Source organism: Aquarana catesbeiana, linkage group LG05 (genome assembly GCF_042186555.1).
Source record: "Aquarana catesbeiana isolate 2022-GZ linkage group LG05, ASM4218655v1, whole genome shotgun sequence".
Lineage (NCBI taxonomy): Eukaryota > Metazoa > Chordata > Amphibia > Anura > Ranidae > Aquarana > Aquarana catesbeiana.
In genome coordinates, this window is record NC_133328.1 from 60,881,218 (window position 1) to 60,901,179 (window position 19,962).

At 41.4% G+C, this 19,962-nt stretch overlaps 1 protein-coding gene across 2 annotated transcripts in view; it reads left to right on the forward strand.

The window, feature by feature from the left end:
- Positions 1–19,962, forward strand: part of MYO3A (myosin IIIA) — a 285,335-nt gene that overhangs the window by 166,054 nt on the left and 99,319 nt on the right. For both annotated transcript variants that reach the window (XM_073629787.1, XM_073629788.1), the window contains exons 22-27: positions 443–572; positions 3,504–3,583; positions 4,261–4,335; positions 7,502–7,707; positions 10,461–10,572; positions 12,822–12,984. In XM_073629787.1, the coding sequence (XP_073485888.1) occupies positions 443–572; positions 3,504–3,583; positions 4,261–4,335; positions 7,502–7,707; positions 10,461–10,572; positions 12,822–12,984 (766 nt within the window). The remainder of the gene's footprint in view (positions 1–442; positions 573–3,503; positions 3,584–4,260; positions 4,336–7,501; positions 7,708–10,460; positions 10,573–12,821; positions 12,985–19,962) is intronic.

Genomic DNA, 19,962 nt, shown 5'->3' on the forward strand with positions numbered 1-19,962 from the left:
TTCCTCCAGGGATGATGTCACATTCCACAATCTTTAAATCAATTTATTACAAAATAAAAAAAAATGTTGTGCATCCAAAGACATTGGCCATACTGAAGTAAAACCTTAAATCTTATTTAAATAGTAATGACTTGTAAGTCTGACATCTAAAGATTTCCAATATGGAACTCCAGACTCTTTGATAACAATAAAAAGTAGCAAGAGAGCATAGTGGCCACAGTGGGAGACATAACCGTCATTCTCCATTATATTTGGTGTCAAACATTTTTCCTTGACTACATTTTCAGATATAAATCAGAGTAAGTGAAAGGTGATAATAAAGCCTTTCGTGCATGGAATGACTCTTCATTGCTGCAGAAAATTGCTTAAGAAATTTAAATATCTTCAGTCACTTTAATCAGTTGTTCTGTTCTTGCTTTAAAACAATGTGTTTTATCCGAAGGTCCTCTACAATGCCAGTGGCTTCCTGGAAAAAAACCGAGACACTTTACCTGCAGATATTGTGCTTCTTCTGAGGTCATCCGAGAACAACCTTATCCGTATATTGGTAACTAATCCACTAACAAAAACAGGTATGGATCCTGAGTTTTTGCATTTCCTTGTGCTGGAAGTTCATTTTTATCTTTTTATTTCTTGCTTGATAGTGTGACCACTTGTTCATAGTCCATGGAATGAAAAGTATTTGTAATAATGTCCTTGTTCCAAGAAGTACGGAATTATTCAGGGGATCAATATATTGTATTAGAGAAGCTGAATTCTGTCTGCTGAAGTCTTTAGCTTATGACAGGCAAAAGGGTAATGACTTCAGTAAATTTTTTCCGCAATGTCTGTGTACAAATGGCCACACACTGAACACGTCACTCCTTAGAAAAAACTTTATTCAAGGTCTGTAGTCTGTCAATACTTGCCCATAGCAACACCCCTCTGACACGTTTTCTTCTGTTTGGGCTTAATCATAGAGTTTGTTTTCTTGTTTTAATTTTGAGAGGGTGGGGATGATAGGGACATATTTATGTAAAATATTACACAACTTTACCATCCTTTGTCAAGACTCAGTATTGGTAAAAACTGATTTACAAAGAAGGTATAAAGACAAATTGGAGATTGTTCTATTGTCCTAAAAAAAATCCCAAAAATATCCAGTTTGATGTGACCAATGTGTGGTAAATTGTACAATTGATCAATGATGATCGTGTGGATTCCTGTATCATGTGATTCTTTACAAATAGATTTGTGGGCAAATACTTACAGGTTCTCCTAAATCAATCATCAGTATCCAGCGATAAGGTTCCTCTGGTGATCCAGGAGATCTTGTGTTTTGTCGCTTGGATAGAGACCCTGAGTTTCTTCCAGGACCTTGCCAGGGATATTTTGGCACCCAAAAACATAAAGAAGATTAAAGCTTGCGTGTGTTTGTGAGTGTTGTTGATTCTATGCTTCAGCAGTGCTATTTTAGGGTCTTGGTGGATCAGTGTCGCGGTGACTTTTTGTACTAGAGCAAAAAAATGATTCCAGAAGCCGCGGACGCGTGGACACGTCCACCAAATATGATGGACGGTGCCCAAGTGACCGCAACCCCTGAAACATAGGGGTGAAGCATCTGGATAAATTCTTGCTAGTCTTGTGGGGACATAATACTACCTGGTGAGTAGCTTAATATTTGCTTCAACCAAGCCTGTGTTCAATATACCTTTATAGGAGCGTCTGAAGGAGTAGAACCATTTCTCCGGATCCAGGTGGAGGTCCAGGTCAGACTCCCAAGCTCGGGCATAGGCGGGCAAGCTCTTGTTCTGAGCAAGTGAGGCATAAATGAGTGAAATACCACCCCTCTGATCCACGAGGTTAGAGCATCACTGTTCATATATGGTTGGGTTGGGGGTTGGCCAATTCATCCGTCCAGAGGGTGTGAAGGAAGTGCCTGATCTGGGAGAGGCTAAACCTCTCCATGTCAGGCATCTCAAGCTTGCTGAGGCAAATCCCTAGGGTGATAGGGCCCGATGAGGTAAAGAAGTGACCTAGTCTGAATAACCCCTTATTTAATCTAAATGCTTGACTATTCATCCCCGGTTGGAAGTTTGGGGTATGGAATAGGTGAGATATAGGTTTTAGAGTTGAGATTAAGGAGGCTTGTTTATGTAGTGTGTCTGACAGTAACATTGCGTGGGAAAGGGTAGGGGCTAATATTGGGGGTCTTAATTTTGGTGGGCACCACAGAAGGTAATCTATTTTGTGGTGAGGGACCGCTTGTCTTTCCAGTGCAATTAAGTCAGGCTTGGATCCCCTGGAGTATACTGTAGATAGCTGGGTTAGTTGTGCCGCTTGATAATACCACCAGACATTTGGTAGGCCCAGACCCCCCTGGTTTTTATTTCTGAAAAGGATATCTCTAGAGAGATGGTGACCTTTCTTCCCCTAGACAAAGTCCACTATTTTAGATTGAAATTTGGTTATTTCCTTTTTTAAGGAATAGGAATAGGTAGGGAATACGTGGCATCAGTGTCATCTGCACCGCATTTATCCTACCAAGCCAGGACAGATCACATCTCGCCCTGGTTTTGAGGTCATCCTCCAATTTCCGAAACATCGGAGGGTAGTTAGATTTATAAAGTTTGTTAATATTATCTGGGAGAGTAATCCCCAAGTACGGTATTGATGTGGAAGCCCAGGTAAAGGGTAGATTGTGTTTTAGTTGATTTAGTAGAGGTGGAGGGATTGAAATGTTTAACGCTGGTGACTTTTTGGTATTAATGGAGAGGCCTGAGACCTTGCTAAATTGTTGGAATGTTTTGAGAAGAACAGGGTTGGAGATCAAGGGAGATGTTATGAATAGTAGAATATCGTCTGCAAATAATGCACATTTGTGTTCCTGGGAACCGCATGAGACCCCCTTGATGTCTGAGTTTGATCTGATTGCTATGGCTAAAGTTTCAATGGCTATCACAAAGATCAGCGGCGAAAGGGGACAACCTTGCCTGGTGCCTTTTCTAATATTGAAGCTTTCCGAATAATGACCCCTAAGTCAGACTTGCGCATTGGGGGTAGAGTAGAGTGAGTGAAGGGTACCCATGAAATGGGGGCCAAATCCCCATCTTTCCATGATCTCAAACAGGTAAGGCCAAGCTGCAGAATCAAAGGCCTTCTCCAGGTCTATTGAGAGTAGCATGCCAGTTTGCGGAGGGCCTCCATCGACCACTTGCTTTTCAAGCACTCTCATTGAAGTCTACTGGGGACAAAGACACTTGAAGTTTGTAGCTCAAAAGAGTCTCATGTACAGTACTTTTTTGAGCTACAAGCTTCAAAGAACCTGACGCTCAAGTGTGAACAGGTACAACTGAAAACTACAGATTTTGGTTGTTAAGCTTCGAGCTACAAATGCTCAGGTGTGAATGGGGTTTAAAGGGGAGAAGGTGAAGGAAGGAAATCATCAAGCAATTTTCTAAAAATGGAAAGGATGCATATGGCTTATATGAAGATATAACAGATGTTTTATTTTGATCTGACAGGGAATCTTGCACATACAAAAACAAAGTCGAGAATGAATTCACAGTCATGGTCCAAGAGGAAAACATCCAGTCGCAGTAAGGTAGGGGAAATATACAAGCTTAATAAGTTCTTGGCTAGAAATATAATACATTGATGTTGTCATATAACTACATCTTCACATGTGTTTTTTTGTTTTATCAAGCTGGATATCTTAATGTTGTACAATACTTTTTACTTCAGTGAGGTAATCACATACATTCATGTGTGTCTGTCAGCTTGGCTTTGCTATGTAGATTAACAGATCACACAGAATTAAATATATGTATATATTGCTATCATGGGGTTGGCAATAAAAATGCAAATATTAGACATGTTCACAAAAGAGGATTGCACTGCAATGTAAAGCCAGCCATAGACCAATGAGACCATGAGAGCAGTCAGACATGGAGGCATTAGGAGCACCTACAGGCTAAATTGATTTCAGAAACTGCAAGCTCTTTTTGACCTAGCTTACAGTTAAATTCTATGGTAAAGGGATGGGTGGATCTGGAAGCAAAGATAGGCATCAGCCTATCTCAGTAGTGATTGGGGCAGTTTTTCTCAATGGCTTAATAGACTCCTCCTTTCATCCTTTAGACAAGAGATCATAGTCTGCGAAATGGACAGATTGGTCGGCTGTTATCTTAAGTCTATAGGTAGCTTAAGTTAGTATAGACTGCCATGGTAATGTTTCAGATAAAAGTAAATGCTGATTGCAATGTGCTTGTTGTTCAATAGGGTGATTTTGGAGATTCCCATCATCCTAGAGAGACTACAAACATGAAAACACAGACCGTGGCTTCATATTTTAGGGTATGGTATTCTGATATTTCTTAGTTATGTAAGTTCACTTCTTCCTACCATATGTGAATAATGATGCCCTTTCATACAGGTTCTCACCCCTTTGTCAGCAACAATAAAACATGGCAAACACTAAAAAGCCAGTATAGAGGATAGATGGATAGATTTTATTTGAGCTACAGAAAGTTTTGTGACTTTTATAGCCTGTTAGATTTGCTACTGGATTTACACACATATCTCCAAAGATGGAAAAAGGCACAAATAAAGGGAAATTATTAACACAAACTAAAAATGCTGTGATTGTTGCTGATTACTCCTATTTTTTTGTATTTGCCACAATTGCCTAGCCATGAGTGCCTTATAAAAAAAAATATTGCTCTGCTTATGGTTCCTGTTTAGTCCCTCCAGGAGTCCTGAATTTGTGCGCTTCTTCTAGCTCCAAGGAGATTGGGGTGACCTAAGGATATTATAACATGTTACATGTGACAAAACCAAGGCTTCTTGATTAGTGTGCAGCATGCATGACAGGCTTGGGTGGCTATAGGCGATGGAACCTCTGATATTCACACTATTGGTAGCATACACCCATTACATATACTATATATATATATATATATATATATATATATATATATATATATATATATATATTTGGAGTCAGCATTTGGTTTGTTCATATGGATCTCCTTCCAGACAAGATGTGCCATGATTTATCATTTGTTCAGAAACTCAATGCAATTAATTCAAATAAGCCATTGCATTTACTTTAAAAAAGACTATGTATAGATATTTTCATTGGTAATTATGGTAACCATTGATAGTATTAACTATCAATGGTTAATACGAGGGGGTGCTGATAAGTACTGAGCTTTACCCAGACAAAATTGCGCTAGGAAGCTGTAACTGCCACTCTATTCTACATATTCCCCCAGGAAGTCAATGCACTTGCGACATATCCTGCAGCTTCTTAAGTACCTGCAAATAAAATTCATCAGACTGCTGAGTAACTACTCATTTGCAGCATTAGTTGCCTCTGGAACATTCCCAAAATATTGTCCCTTTAGGTGTTTTTTGATATTGGGAAACAGATGATAGTCAGAAGGAGCCAGGTCGGGCAAATAGGGTGGACGGGGCATCACTTGAAAGCCTAAGGAGGTCAGTTTTGCCATTGTTTCACCTGCAGTGTGACAAGGCATTATCATGCAACAGGATGACACCTTTGGAGGGCATTTCTCAATGTTTTTCCTTGATATTTTGCCTCAACTTCATCAATAAAGCACAGTAATATGTTGCATTGATGTTTGAACCCTTTTGGAGGTAGTCCACCAGCAGAGCTCCCTTCTCATCCCAAAAAACTGTTGCCATTTGCTTCTGCACTGACCTTTGCACACGGAAGTTCTTTGGCCTGGGGGAACTACTGTGCCTCCATTCCTTAGACTGTTCCTTTGTCTCAGGATCATAACAGTAGATCCATCTCTCATCACCAGTTACCAGTTTGTCCTGGAAATCTGACTCATTTCTTGCAAAATGTTCCAAAACAGCCACCGATGTCTCTACACGTTTCCTCTTTTGTTCGGTTGTCAAAAGTTCTGGGATTGTGGATAATGGCACAAACTCTCTCACATGATATTCCCAGATATGTAGCAATACTTTTGGCTGATATCATGTCATGGATGGCTTTCACATTTGCAGGCACAGAGACAGAAACAGTCTTTCCACTGGGTTTCTTACTTTCAACACTGAAATGGCCAATTTTAAAATTGACAACCCAACGTTTAACTGTTGCATATGAAGGGCCACTGTCACCCAAAGTTTGTGACATTTCATCATGGATCTGCTTCGCACCTTTCCCTTGGTAGAAACAGGAACTTGATTATGGTCCTATGCTCTTCCACATTAAATTTTTCTGGAGGTGCTGCCATGTTCATTTGGACCTGAAAATTAAAGATACATTAAAATTATAGGTAGTTGATTTTTGCACCATTGAATATAGACAAATTGGCCAGTACACTCTGCAATTTACAGCTTCCTAGCTAAATTATTTTCTGGTTAAGGCTCAATAATTATCAGCACCCCCTCGTATCTAATACTTTAAATATACATATTGCAAAAGGTCAAATTATAAAGTGAACATTCCAAACATAAGTTTAAATTAGCAGTCCGCATCCAAATTGTGATATACAGTAAGTCCATAAAAACTATCACACCAATATAAATTAAATTAAAGATTAGTCCTGAACAAATGTGTCCATATCAACTCTTCCTCCACTGCGGGCTCAAACACTTATGTGTATTCACACCGTCATATAAGTGTATCCCGCCACCTTCACTCCAATGCTCTCAACTTATGGTGTGGACCTACGAACATACATTGTTAGGTCTACCACTCTTTTACCCTCTTGGGGTATGACTGTGGTGGTCCCTCTCTAGATGTCCTTAGGGGGTATTAGCTTCTTCTGTAGTAGGTGTCTCTTTAAGAGGCCCTCCACCTCTGTCTCCTCTGCTCCCAGTCCACTCAAAAGAACATATGGTGGGCTCTCACAGTGTAGTGGGTCATAAAATGCAGATTTATTAAAAGAATTGCACTTACATTAAAACAAGGTAAAAAGTGCCTTTAAGACTCAATGTACAGCCACAGTCCAACAAACTCTGCGGCTTCGGCATCACCCGGCTCCTCCCATGTGTTACATCACTATCCTCATGACTTCCTCAGGGAAGGCAAGCAGAGTGAAAAATATCTATAGATATTCAACTAAATATTATTATTATACACCAGAGTCAATAATACCTACCACTGTCTAATTCACAGTGGTATGAGTTTTGTTCAAATGTTTAGCTGTGGCAGTATCCAAACTAGTTGGGACATGAGCATTTGTGTATTTTGTTTAGCTGCATCTGTAGTCATCTAAGCCTTTCAGAGAACACTGTGGAGTTTTGAGATTGTGTTCCAGAGGGTTGTGCTAAGAGTGTTGATATTCTGATTTATGAATGTTTATTGGAACAGCTAATCTGACTAGACTGGAGGTAAGTTATATGGTGGGTACTTAAAACCTTGACTTTTTTCTGAGAAGAAGCCCAATTTAAATGTTATAGGTTGTATTACAATGACCAATGAATACTCCTTTTTTTAAGAAACAACTTCTACATAGATATGACTAATTACATCTTTCTGTTTTAGTATTCCTTAATGGATTTATTATCAAAAATGGTGGCTGGCCAGCCTCACTTTGTGCGGTGCATCAAACCAAATAATGACCGTCTACCAAGCAAGTTTGATCGGGAGAAAGTGTTGGTGCAGCTTCGGTATACGGGGATTTTAGAGACTGCGAGAATCCGCCGGCAGGGCTATTCGCATCGCATTCTTTTTGCTAACTTTATCAAGAGGTAAGGAATAATCTATCAGTCACTGTTAACACTAGCACACAGATAGACTTCTGTCTCCCATGAAACACAGTGGAGCATTGCTTGGGTCACTGATCAGTCTTCAAAAGCTTTGGTTAGAATATTGTAAACCTTCCAGGAATCCAGATATGGACATTCAGAAAGAAAATAACTTTCATGTGGCTGAGATCTAGACAGATATGCACATACCTCTAGATCACAGAAGCATAATAAATGGGGGGTTTTCATTACCGAATGCAATCTATTAACTTTAACTTTTATTTTATTCCCTGACGGTACTTATTGCATGGTTCTGCTGAAATTTCAGCATGCATACTATATTATGAATTTTTGCAGTATGTTGCATGTAAAAGGCATTTTACAAAAACCAGTGTAAAGGTTTTTTGCTCCTACAAATAATGCTGCCTTCTAGCTGGCATTAACAGGGAGATTCTATGATGTATCTACTAAGAAGAGCAGAAAGAGAAGCCATTAAAGGACAGGTTTACTAAAGAATACAAATTCCCCAGCCACCTAACCTATTCTAAGATAATACCCCTACAACCCAGGCACCTATTTACATCTTTGTGTTGGTGGCAACCTTCACAGGTGTTTGCAGTCCTGGTATTGAAATATTGTCCCACACCTGCACAGCAACTTACCATAGACTTCAATGGGTTGTACACATACTGGAGGAGTAAAGCCGCATTCTAGTCAATGGGAAGTTATTGTGCAGCTGTAAGCAGCATTGGACAGGATTGCTACACCAGAAAGTGGTGAGTAGGGATGAGCCGAACACCCCCCCCCCCCCGTACGGTTCGCACCATGCGAATAGGCAAAAAGTTTGAGCGAACATGCGAACCCTATTAAAGTCTATGGGATACAAACATGAAAAATCAAAAGTGCTCACTTTTTTCTTTCGGGTCCGTCGGGCGGACTCTACCAATGGCCAGGGTTATCGGCAAAAGGCCCTTGTCCCCATCGACATGGGGACAAGGTGCTTTGAGGGGGACCCCAAAGCACCCTCCCCATGTTGAGGGCAAGTGGCCTGGTATGGTTATAGGAGGGAGGGCATTTGCTTGTCCCATCCCTTTCCTGGCCCGCCAGGCTGCTTGCTCGGATAAGGGTCTGGTATGGATTTTGGGAGGCACTCCACGCCAATTTGTTTTAAAACTTTGGTGTAGAGTTTCCCCTTAAAATCTATGCCACCCAAAGGGCCTGGTATGGATTTTGGGGGGACCCCACGCTGTTTTTAAAAATAAAATTTGGTGTAGAGTTCCCCTTAAAATCTATACCAGACCCAAAGAGCCTGGTATGGATTTTGGGGGGGACCCCATGCCGTTTAATTTTCTTAATTCTATCATAGGGTTCCCTTTAACCACTTCAAAGCACTGTATTATATACTCTGCACTGACTGCACTGTATATATATATATATATATATATATATATATATATATATATATATATATATATTAGACTGCCTGCACTGTATATAGTCTACACTGAATGCACTGTATATATATATATATATATATATATATATATATATATACCACACGGTATATATATATATATATATATATTAATACATTAACTGCACTGTATATATATTCTACACTGACTACACTGTATATATATATATATACTAAACTGCCTGCACGCCACTAACTAACCTGCCTAATCTAGTTCAAGTTCTCTCAATCTCTCCACGTTATCACACTACATACAGCCGTCGTGTAAGCAGCCTTATATAGTGTGGGGCGTGGACTTAGCCCCCTGAGCCATGATTGGCCAAAGGCACTCTCCCAGCAGATTGCGCTGTGATTGGCCAAAGCATGCAGGTCAGGTGCATGCTTTGGCCAAACAGCAGCCGTCAAAGCACTGCGATCTTACAGTGCATTATGGGGCGCTCCTCTAATTCACCGCAAACGCCCCATATGTTCGGTTCGTTTGTGGACAAACGAACATCGGGACCATCCCTAGTGGTGAGTAGGTACCTATGTGTGGAAAGGAGTGGGTAGCTTAGTATGGATTGGGAAGTTTTTTGCTAAAGTTAACCTGTCCTTATATTTATGAGATAGAATACCAGTTCATGAGAAACAGAGGTTTTCAGAAGTTTTTGGTTGTTAAATGTTAATCTGGGTAAGGGTAAGAACCTCTGTCAGTTTTTTATAGCCATCTATGCCTCCTTAGGGATACGTACCCATGCTGAAAAAGAGGGTGAGCAAGGCCACCTGTTCAGTAACTAGAGTCACAGATGGGATTTTCACTTATTTTAGGGAGATTTGAAAAGGAGAATTGGGGAAAAAGCCAACGGCGAAAGTCAGACAGACATTCTAACCATCCTGTCTAAAACTATAAAAAAATGTTTTCTGCAGGTTTATTTAGATTTTGAGAGAGAGTCCTCCAAATGTTTTGGGGCTAAACTTTTAAAAGTTCAAATGATTTATTTTTATGACTATGGAGGTTATTTACTAAAGGCAAATCCACTTTGCACTGCAAGTGCACTTGATAGTGCAGTCGCTGTAGATCCGAGGGGGACACGCAAGGAAAATAAAGTACAGCATTTTAGCTTGCACATGATTGGATGATAAAATCAGCAGAGCTTCCCCTCATTTCAGATCTTCCCCTTAGATTTAGAGTGACTGCACTTCCAAGTGCACTTTCAGTGCACTTGTAGTGCAAAGTGGATTTGCCTTTCGTAAATAACCCCCATGTCTTACACATGCTTAAAGGTTATGTTTCTTTCTGCAGATATTATCTGATCAGCTTTAAGTCTCATGAAGATCCTCCAGTCAGTCCAGAATGTTGTTCAGCCATACTAGAAAAGGCAAATCTAGACCACTGGGTATTAGGAAAGACCAAGGTAACTGATGGTGAATTATTAGAGGCTGTCTATATATAAAGCAATTCAGCAATAATTAATATGTATAAGTTTTATTTTAGGTTGGATTATGAGTTGATTTTATAGTTGTCAATACAAAGTGTATACCTCACAACTTTTTGAGATGGGAAGGAGGGACACATATTAGTAAAAGTATGTAGACATAGGACATACCCCTTGCCATGCCCCCTTAAAGAAGAAATATACCAAACAAAATGATGAGTTAAACCCACAAGTGTTTTTTTTTACCACTAATATTCCTTTATACTTACTGGCTTTTGAAATTTAAAAATGCAGCCATTTAGAAATTGGATGAAAGGTTTAGCACTGGGAAACACTTTTTGAAAGATAAATAGTGTATTTTATATACAATTAAATAGATCAGACCAAAATGAGGGACAAATGAGGAGGAAAGAGGGAGGAAATGAGGAGGAAAGAGGGACATTGTTTTACATTAAAATGCAAAAAGATATGGATATGAAGTATTTTATATTTTATAACATTTTCCTTTTAGTCCTGACAATAATAAATAAAGATACAGTAATTTATGCAACACGATATATTCCCTCTAACCTTACCTTAATGTTACCCTTAATAACCCCTTTGCGCCAACCGTAGGGCATCACCTCAGTACCGTTTTTTAGAGCCAACGGTTGGCTGTTTAGTGATAACAACTGATGCAGCTAAAAGCCGCTTGGCTGTTATCCTAAAGAAGCGGGAGGAGACGTCCCCGCCCGCCGCCACCTTCCACTGCTCTTCCCGGGCCTCCCATCCCATCGGGAGACCCAAGCCCTCAGCCGGCGCATCCACTGCCTAGGCTGAGATCCGTATGGAGCTGGATTCGGCTTTGATCGGGTCTCCGATGTAAAATCCCGGAAGCAACATCACGGCGTCACTTCCGGTTTACTCGGCTGCCAATGGTGCCGATTTAAAAAAATGACAGTATTCAAAATCACCAATTTTGCCGATCTGAATACTTTTAAGTGCAAAGGAGGGATTTGGGGTATTTTAGACCCCCCGATCCCTCCATAAAGATTATAATTCACCACCTATTACTGTCACAAATGATGTTTACATTCCTTGTAACAGCAATAAAAGTGATCATTTTTTTTTTCTTTTAAAGGGATAATGTAGAAAAATAAATAAAAATAAAAAATAATTTTTAAAGCGCCCCCTGTCCCCGAGTGCTCACGCAGCAAAGAAACCGCATACTTAAATCGTGCCCACAAATGTAAACGTTGTTCAAATCACACATGTAATGCCGCGTACACACGAGCGGACTTCTCGTCCACCTGAACTCCGAAGGACTTTTCGACGGAGTTCTGACGGAGTTCCAACGAAACGGACTTGCCTACACACAATCACACCAAAGTCCGATCGTTTTGAATGTGATGACGTACGACCGGACTAGAATAAGGAAGTTCATAGCCAGTAGCCAATAGCTGCCCTTGCGTCGTTTTTGGTCTGTCGGACTAGCATACAGACGAACGGATTTTTCGATAGGAATCAAGTCCGTCGGAAAGATTTGAAACATGTTCTATTTCTAGGTCCGTCTGAATTTTCGACACAAAAGGTCAGATGAAGCCCACACACGATCGGAATGTTCGACGGAATTGTTCTGTCAGACCTTTTCTGCTGGAAAGTCTGCTCGTGTGTACGCGGCATTAGGGGTATCGCTGCGATCGTCAGAGTGAGAACAATGATTCTAGCAAAAGACCTTCTCTGTAACTCTCACCTGGTAACCATTAAACATTTTTTAAAGTGTCTCCTATGGAGATTTTTACGTACCATAGTTTGTCGCCATTCCACGAGTGTGCGCAAATTTAAAGCATGACATGTTAGGTATCTATTTACTCGGCTTAACAACATCTTTCACATACAAAAAAAAATGGGCAAATTTTATTGTTTAGTTTTTCTTTTAATTCATGAAAGTGTCTCTTTTCCTAAAAAATTGCATTTGATAGACCGCTGCGCAAATACCGTGTGACATAAAATATTGCAATGATCGCCATTTTATTCTCTAGGGTATCTGCTAAAGAAATATATAAGTTATTTTCTAGCAAAAAATATGGATTTTAACTTGTAAGCAACAAATGTCAGAAATAGGCTTAGGCATATAAAGGGTTAAAACATCCCCATAACCTTCATGTATGAAGATAAAAAAACCTTCAGCCATTAGAACCACTTTAAGTATCAAGTATACTAATAACAATACTGTATAATGTCCTCAGGTTTTCCTTAAATACTACCATGTTGAACAGTTGGACCGTATGATAAAGAGCATAGTGAACAGAATTGTAGTTCTTCAGGCCTGTGTCAAAGGGTGGCTGGGAGCCAAGAGATACCAAAAACTGAAGCAGAAGAGAGAGGAAAGTGCTGTGAAAATACAGTCAGGTAATTATGAGTTTTCTTTTGTTCCAAATAATAACTGCAGTATTTTACATTTACTTATTTTTCTTTCAAAAATAATGATAAAATGTTTCAGTTCAGCCACTGTAAGCACCTGAAACTTGTCTTTTTAATGAGCTGCCAAATACCTCAGGAGAGTTGAAATCAGGCTTTCAGTGGAGTTGCCTGTGCTGTAAGCTGATGGGTCAGAGACAGGGCCAGGACAAGGGGTGGACAGGAGGGGCAGCTGCCCTGGGCACTGTGGTATCATGTGAGGTGGGGGGCACCGTGAGGAGATTGGGGGGAGGGGATTTGTGTGGCAAAGGGGAGTTTGGGGGGGGGCGGCAGGGGGGTAAGAATTGCTCTAGGAAGGGAAATTTGGGGGTAGGAGTGGTGATTTGGGGGGATCTATGTTGGGAGGGGGGTGGGGGAAGAGGATTTGTGCTAGGAGGGGGGGATTGGGGGGGTTTTGTGCTAGAAGAGGTGATATGGTAGGGAGGGGAAATCTTTTTTTTTTTGGGGGGGGGTAGATTTGTGCTAATAGGGATGATTGGGGGTATTTGTGCTTTCCAGGGAAATTTGTTTTGGAAGGGGGGATTTGTGCTAGGAGGGGGATTGTAAAGGAGGATTTGTGCTAGGCAGGTAGTTTTCTTGTACTGGGAGAGGGATTTTAGCAAGGGGGGGGGATTTGCACTGGGGGGGGCATTTATGCTTAGAGGGTAATCATGCAAATTAGTGCTCTGTTTTGAGCATTTGGGGGTTTTTTTGCTGACTTTTGCTGATTTAATGCTCATGCATCTTGAGGGGGGGGGGGGTACAGTTTGGCATGTTCCCCTTTGGCTGTAGATGACCTTGTCCTGGCACTAGTTGGAGATACTAAGATGGAAAAATAAGTAGCCTCAGTTAGCCTTATGCACCGTACACACGGTCGGATTTTCAGAAGGAATATGTGAGATAGGACCTTGTTGTGGGAAATTCCGACCTTGTGTAGGCTCCATCACACATTTTCTATCGGATTTCCCAACACACAAAGTTTGAGAGCATGCTATAAAATTTTCCGACAACAAAATCCGTTGTCGGAATTTCTGATCGTGTGTACACAAATCCGACGCACAAAGTGCCACGCATGCTCAGAATAAATAAAGAGATGAAAGCTATTGGCTACTACCCCGTTTATAGTCCTGACCTACGTGTTTTACGTCACCGCGTTCAGAATGATCGGATTTTCCGACAACTTTGTGTGACCGTGTGTATGCAAGGCAAGTTTAAATCCAACATTCGTCCGAAAAAATCCTAGGATTTTGTTGTCGGAATGTCTGATCAATGTCCGACCGTGTGTACGGGGCATTATTGTGTATCTTGGGCAGCTCATAGATTACCCTTTTTTTTAATTCAACCAACCGGTTGAATGAAGAAAAAGACTAATATCCCATAATCCCCCATCCACACACTCGATGTGAATGGGGGAATCCTTTCCACTGAGACTTTGTATTTTGACAGCAAAGAGATCTGCTAAAAAAAAAAAGACTAATCAATGAGCTGGATAAGACACACAATAAGGTCATTTTTTTTTCATTTAGCCTGCTGATTGAAGGAAAAAACTGACTAATGTATGGGCTGCTTAAGACATTTCAAAATGTACACACAACATAAAGCCACCATGGATTTAAGACGGCCGTCTGTTGTGCAAGTTCAATTCAATTACTCTAAAAAAAAAAAAAAAAGATTTTTATAGACCTGCAAGCTAAACTCAGTCAAGCATTTAGTTAACATGGTTGTAAACCTCTGAAATGAAAAAGAAATTATTTCCTTCGATAGTGTGTATTTGCCAAAATCCAAAGCACTAATGCCGCGTACGCACGATCGGAATTTCCGTCAGAAAAAACTTGGATGGTTTTTCTGACGGAATTACGCTCAAGCTTGCCTTGCATGCACACGGTCACACAAAAGTTCTCTGAACTTTCGACCGTCAAGAACGCGGTGACGTACAACACTACGATGAGCCGAGAAAATGAAGTTCAATGCTTCCGAGCATACGTCGAATTGTTTCCGAGCATGCGTCCTTTTTTGCGCGTCTGAATTGCATACAGACGATCACATTTTCGGATAGGAACTTTTCCCGACCGAAAAATAGAGAACCTGCTCCCAATCTTTTGCTGGATGGAATTCTGCCAGCAAAAGACCGATGGAGCATACACACAGTCCCATTTTCCGACAAAAACCTGTCATCGGAGTTTTGCTGGCGGCATTTCCGATCATGTGTACGCCGGATAAGTGTGATTTCTGTCTGCTGTTTCCTTCATTACGCTATCTGCAATCACTTCTAACAGGCTGTGCTGACAAGCAATCACGGATAATGGGGGGGGGGGGGGGGGTGTTAGAGATCCAGCACACAACCTGTGATTGACAGCCTCAGCTGTGCATGTTTTCATTTGAGATTGTTGGGAGGATGTCCATTCCCTCCAATCAGGTCTCATAATACACTCAGCTTCCTGCTCTATGCTGTGCAGTATGTAACATTAGATTTTGCACCCTGCCAGTGTGAATTGTATACTTTGAACGGCTCTACAGAAGACAGGGCTGCAGATAAACAGTGTTGCGGTATTCCCGTAGGGGCTGCTGGATTTAGTGGTCCATCTGTCACCTTGCCCAGCCAGGCACAAACTCCTCATTTGTTCAGAGTCGTGAAAACAGTCCTTGCACTTGTTTTTTTATGTTTTATTGAGGGGAATTTAACTTGGATGGGGGATAGGGAACTTATGAGATGCCCATGTAATTAACAGTCAATGTTGGGACTACTATATACACCAGAGTATATACAATCTCCTCTTCTCCTCCTGCACTTCCTTGTTTGCAGATTATCACTCCAGCACATCACTTGCTGCATTTCCTGGACCAGCTAGCAGTATAGGTCTGACACTGGCTCAACCAGGCCTAAAGCAAATGCCCTTTACAGGCAGGGGCCACGGGCCCCTATGGTGTAACAAAAAAAGAATAGAAAGTTTCAGTACTAGCTGTCCCTGTGGCTACTGCTCCCAGCACCACCTCTTCAGGTACTGCCAGTCCTCACGACTGCAGCTGTTCCTTTCCACTGCCCGTGCCACCACAATCCTCCAGTCTGTCTCTGCACCCATCCCAGACTGCTCCATCTCAGTCCTCTCAAGCATGCCTCCCAGTCCTCCCGACTGTGTGAACACTCACCAGCCCTCCTGGCTGCCTCTGTGGAACTCCTGGAGACTTGCCGGGCAGTGTTCTCTTGCTGTCCTCTCTTGCTCCTCCTGTGCCTCCTGGCCAGGACACCTCTGTGGGTTGTAAGATGGTCCCGGCCACACCCGAGCCCAGGCCCAAGGTCACCCCCCACTGGGGAGCTCCCTCAAAGGCCCTGATAGCCTAACACTCCATCTCCATCTTCCACTCGATCCACTCCCTCCCAGCTGGGCTGACCCTGGGTATTCAAGGAGGCCTGCCCCCTGCCAATCCAGTTGGGGATTGGTCAGGGCTCCTCAGAATACCCCAGGCGGCTCCACCTCCTCTCTCTTTCCAGAAAGTACCATAAAAATTTTGGAAAGAAGTGGGAGGTCCTAGTGGCACCACCTGTAAGTCACCCAGCACTAATCTAGGTCACTCCCAACCCAGATCACAAAACACACCCAGGCTTGGCTGCCAGCCAAGCCTTGAAATTTACCTACTCTAAAAAAGAAAACCTGTATTATTCGTCTAGCACACTAGAGGGTGTTACAACAGGTACAACTCATGTAGGAGGGTTTATTGCATCTCTCCGTATCATCTGAGGCCAGTCACTTCATGGGATACATGTAAGGGTTTACAACCACTTTAATGAGGGAAGTAAGTCTAAAACTGTTTTAGCAGCCACAATTATTTTGGTGAAAGTAACTGTTCTGCCAAAAAACTGTTCTATCTGTCTGCTAGAAAATGTTTTGTTTGTGTACACAATCTGTGGGACATGCACAGTGCAGGGTACATTCCCAGCCCACAAGAAGTTGCTTACGCTCAGGATTTACTTCATCAGTAGCCTCTCAATGGCCAAAGGGTGGAGACAATGGAATGGAATGGACTATGGAAGACCTTCAAACATTAGCAGCTGCAACAATAGAGTGCCGAAAGGGAAGCACAGATCTTGCTTTGCTGGAAGGGGCCAAACTAGTCTGCCATAGTAGGAACATATGCTATACATACACACCCATTATGGTAATTTGCTCCAGGGAACCTTCAGCAACTTTAGTTTCATTTTAAAGTCTAGTGAGCAAAGAAGGGTGCAAAATAGCCTTTGGCAATTCAAACCCAATGCCTGATGTTCTAAGCTTTCTCCCAGTTATGCCCCGTACACACGGTCGGATTTTCCGACGAAAAATGTGTGATAGGACCTTGTTGTCGGAAATTCCGACCGTGTGTAGGCTCCATCACACATTTTCCATCGGATTTTCCGACACACAAAGTTTGAGAGCAGGCTATAAAATTTTCCGACAACAAAATCTGTTGTCGGAATTTCCGATCGTGTGTACACAAATCCGACGCACAAAGTGCCACGCATGATCAGAATAAATAGAGATGAAAGCTATTGGCTACTGCCCCGTTTATAGTCCCAACATATGTGTTTTACGTCACTGCGTTCAGAACGATCGGATTTTCCGACAAGTTTGTGTGACGCTGTGTATGCAAAAAAGTTTGAGCCAACATCCGTCGGAAAAAATCCTAGGATTTTGTTGTCGGAATGTCCGATCAATGTCCGACCGTGTGTACGGGGCATAAGAAAAATGTATTTTTGTCTTTGTCCCTGTTGGGAAGATTTCCCATCACATCCTGTCCTAACAGAAAGTGAGAGGAGAACTCCTTAATAGGTATGAAGACAACATTAATGATCTGGAAAAGGTTACAGCCCTTCAACAATATATTCAAAAGAGAAAAAAAATGACTGTTTTTGGAATTTAACATTCGCTACTCTGTCTGTACTCAGTGACAATCATGATCTAAAAGCCCCAAACATAGAACATTCCTAGATATTTCAAAAGAGTAATAGCTACTGATCACCCTTCCAGCAAAACATGATCTGTGCTGGGTTTCTATTAACTGCCAGGGCATGGCAATCAATCATTTTGTCAATGATATAATAGATATCTTTTATTATTGAGCTTTTATAAAGCCTGGGTAATGTGTTGTACAGCACAATACAATAATCCTATAGGTGTTATTTATAGACTTCTAACAATACAGTGTTGCCTATTTCTTTCATGTGTATTTTCCTGTTTTTCTGTAGAAAATTCAGGTGGCACCTCAGTTGTGTACGAGAGAAATTATGCAAGTTAGACTAGGTTCACGCATCATCTTGAGCTTTTCCAAGCATTTTGACATTTTTGCAGATTTATTAAAAAAGAAAAACTGAAATATCACATGGTCCTAAGTATTCAGAACCTTTGCTGTGACACTCATATATTTAACTCAGGTGGTGTCCATTTCTTCTGATCATTCTTGAGATGGTTCTACACCTTCATTTAAGTCCAGCTGTGTTTGATTATACTGATTGGACTTGATTAGGAAAGTCACACACCTGTCTATATAAGACCGTACAGCTCACAGTGCATGTCAGAGCCAATGAGAATCATGAGGTCAAAGGAACTGCCTGAAGAGCTCAGAGACAGAATTGTGGCAAGGCACAGATCTGGCCAAGGTCTCCAGACACATGAAAGCCCGCATGGAGTTTGCTAAAAAACACCTGAAGGACTCCAAGATGGTGAGAAATAAGATTGTCTGGTCTGATGAGACCAAGATAGAACTTTTTGGCCTTAATTCTAAGCGGTATGTGTGGAGAAAACCAGGCACTGCTCATCACCTGTCCAATACAGTCCCAACAGTGAAGCATGGTGGTGGCAGCATCATGCTGTGGGGGTGTTTTTCAGCTGCAGGGACAGGGCGACTGGTTGCAATCGAGGGAAAGATGAATGCGGCCAAGTACAGGGATATCCTGGACGAAAACCTTCTCCAGAGTGGTCAGGATCTCAGACTGGGCCAAAGGTTTACCTTCCAACAAGACGATGACCCTAAGCACACAGCTAAAATAACGAAGAAGTGGCTTCACAACAACTCTGTGACTGTTCTTGAATGGCCCAGCCAGAGCCCTGACTTAAACCCAATTGAGCATCTCTGGAGAGACCTAAAAATGGCTGTCCACCAACGTTTACCATCCAACCTGACAGAACTGGAGAGGATCTGCAAGGAGGAATGGCAGAGGATCCCCAAATCCAGGTGTGAAAAACTTGTTGCATCTTTGCCAAAAAGACTCATGGCTGTATTAGATCAAAGGGTGCTTCTACTAAATACTGAGCAAAGGGTCTGAATACTTAGGGCCATGTGATATTTCATTTTTTCTTTTTTAATAAATCTGCAAAAATGTCAACAATTCTGTGTTTTTCTGTCAATATGGGGTGCTGTGTGTACATTAATGAGGAAAAAAATGAACTTAAATGATTTTAGGAAATGGCTGTAATATAACAAAGAGTGAAAAATGTAAGGGGGTCTGAATACTTTCCGTCCCCACTGTAGGGACCAAAACACACAACACTGCCCCAAAAAGCTTCAAGCTTTGCGACACTCGTAAATTTAATGGAAATCTTGATGTTGAGCATTGAAGCGCTTCAGAAAATGCACTTCAAATTGCTCAGGTGTGAACTGCAACTAAGGTTTCCAACCATTTTTTATCTGCTGGACTACAAAACACCTTCCCCTTATTTTATGGAGTTGAGGAAAGAGGAAGGCTTTCTAGGGTTGATTTACTAAAACTGGATAGTGCAAAATCTGGTGCAGCTGTGCATGGTAGCCAATCAGCTTCTTTTTTTTTTTTTTTAAATCAGAAAGGTGTTTATTGAGCAAATTCACATAGCTTCCATTGTACAAGCATCGTGCAACAACATACATTCATGTAGATATTGCATAGTACATTCCACTCATCATTTGTTACCGAAAATCTTG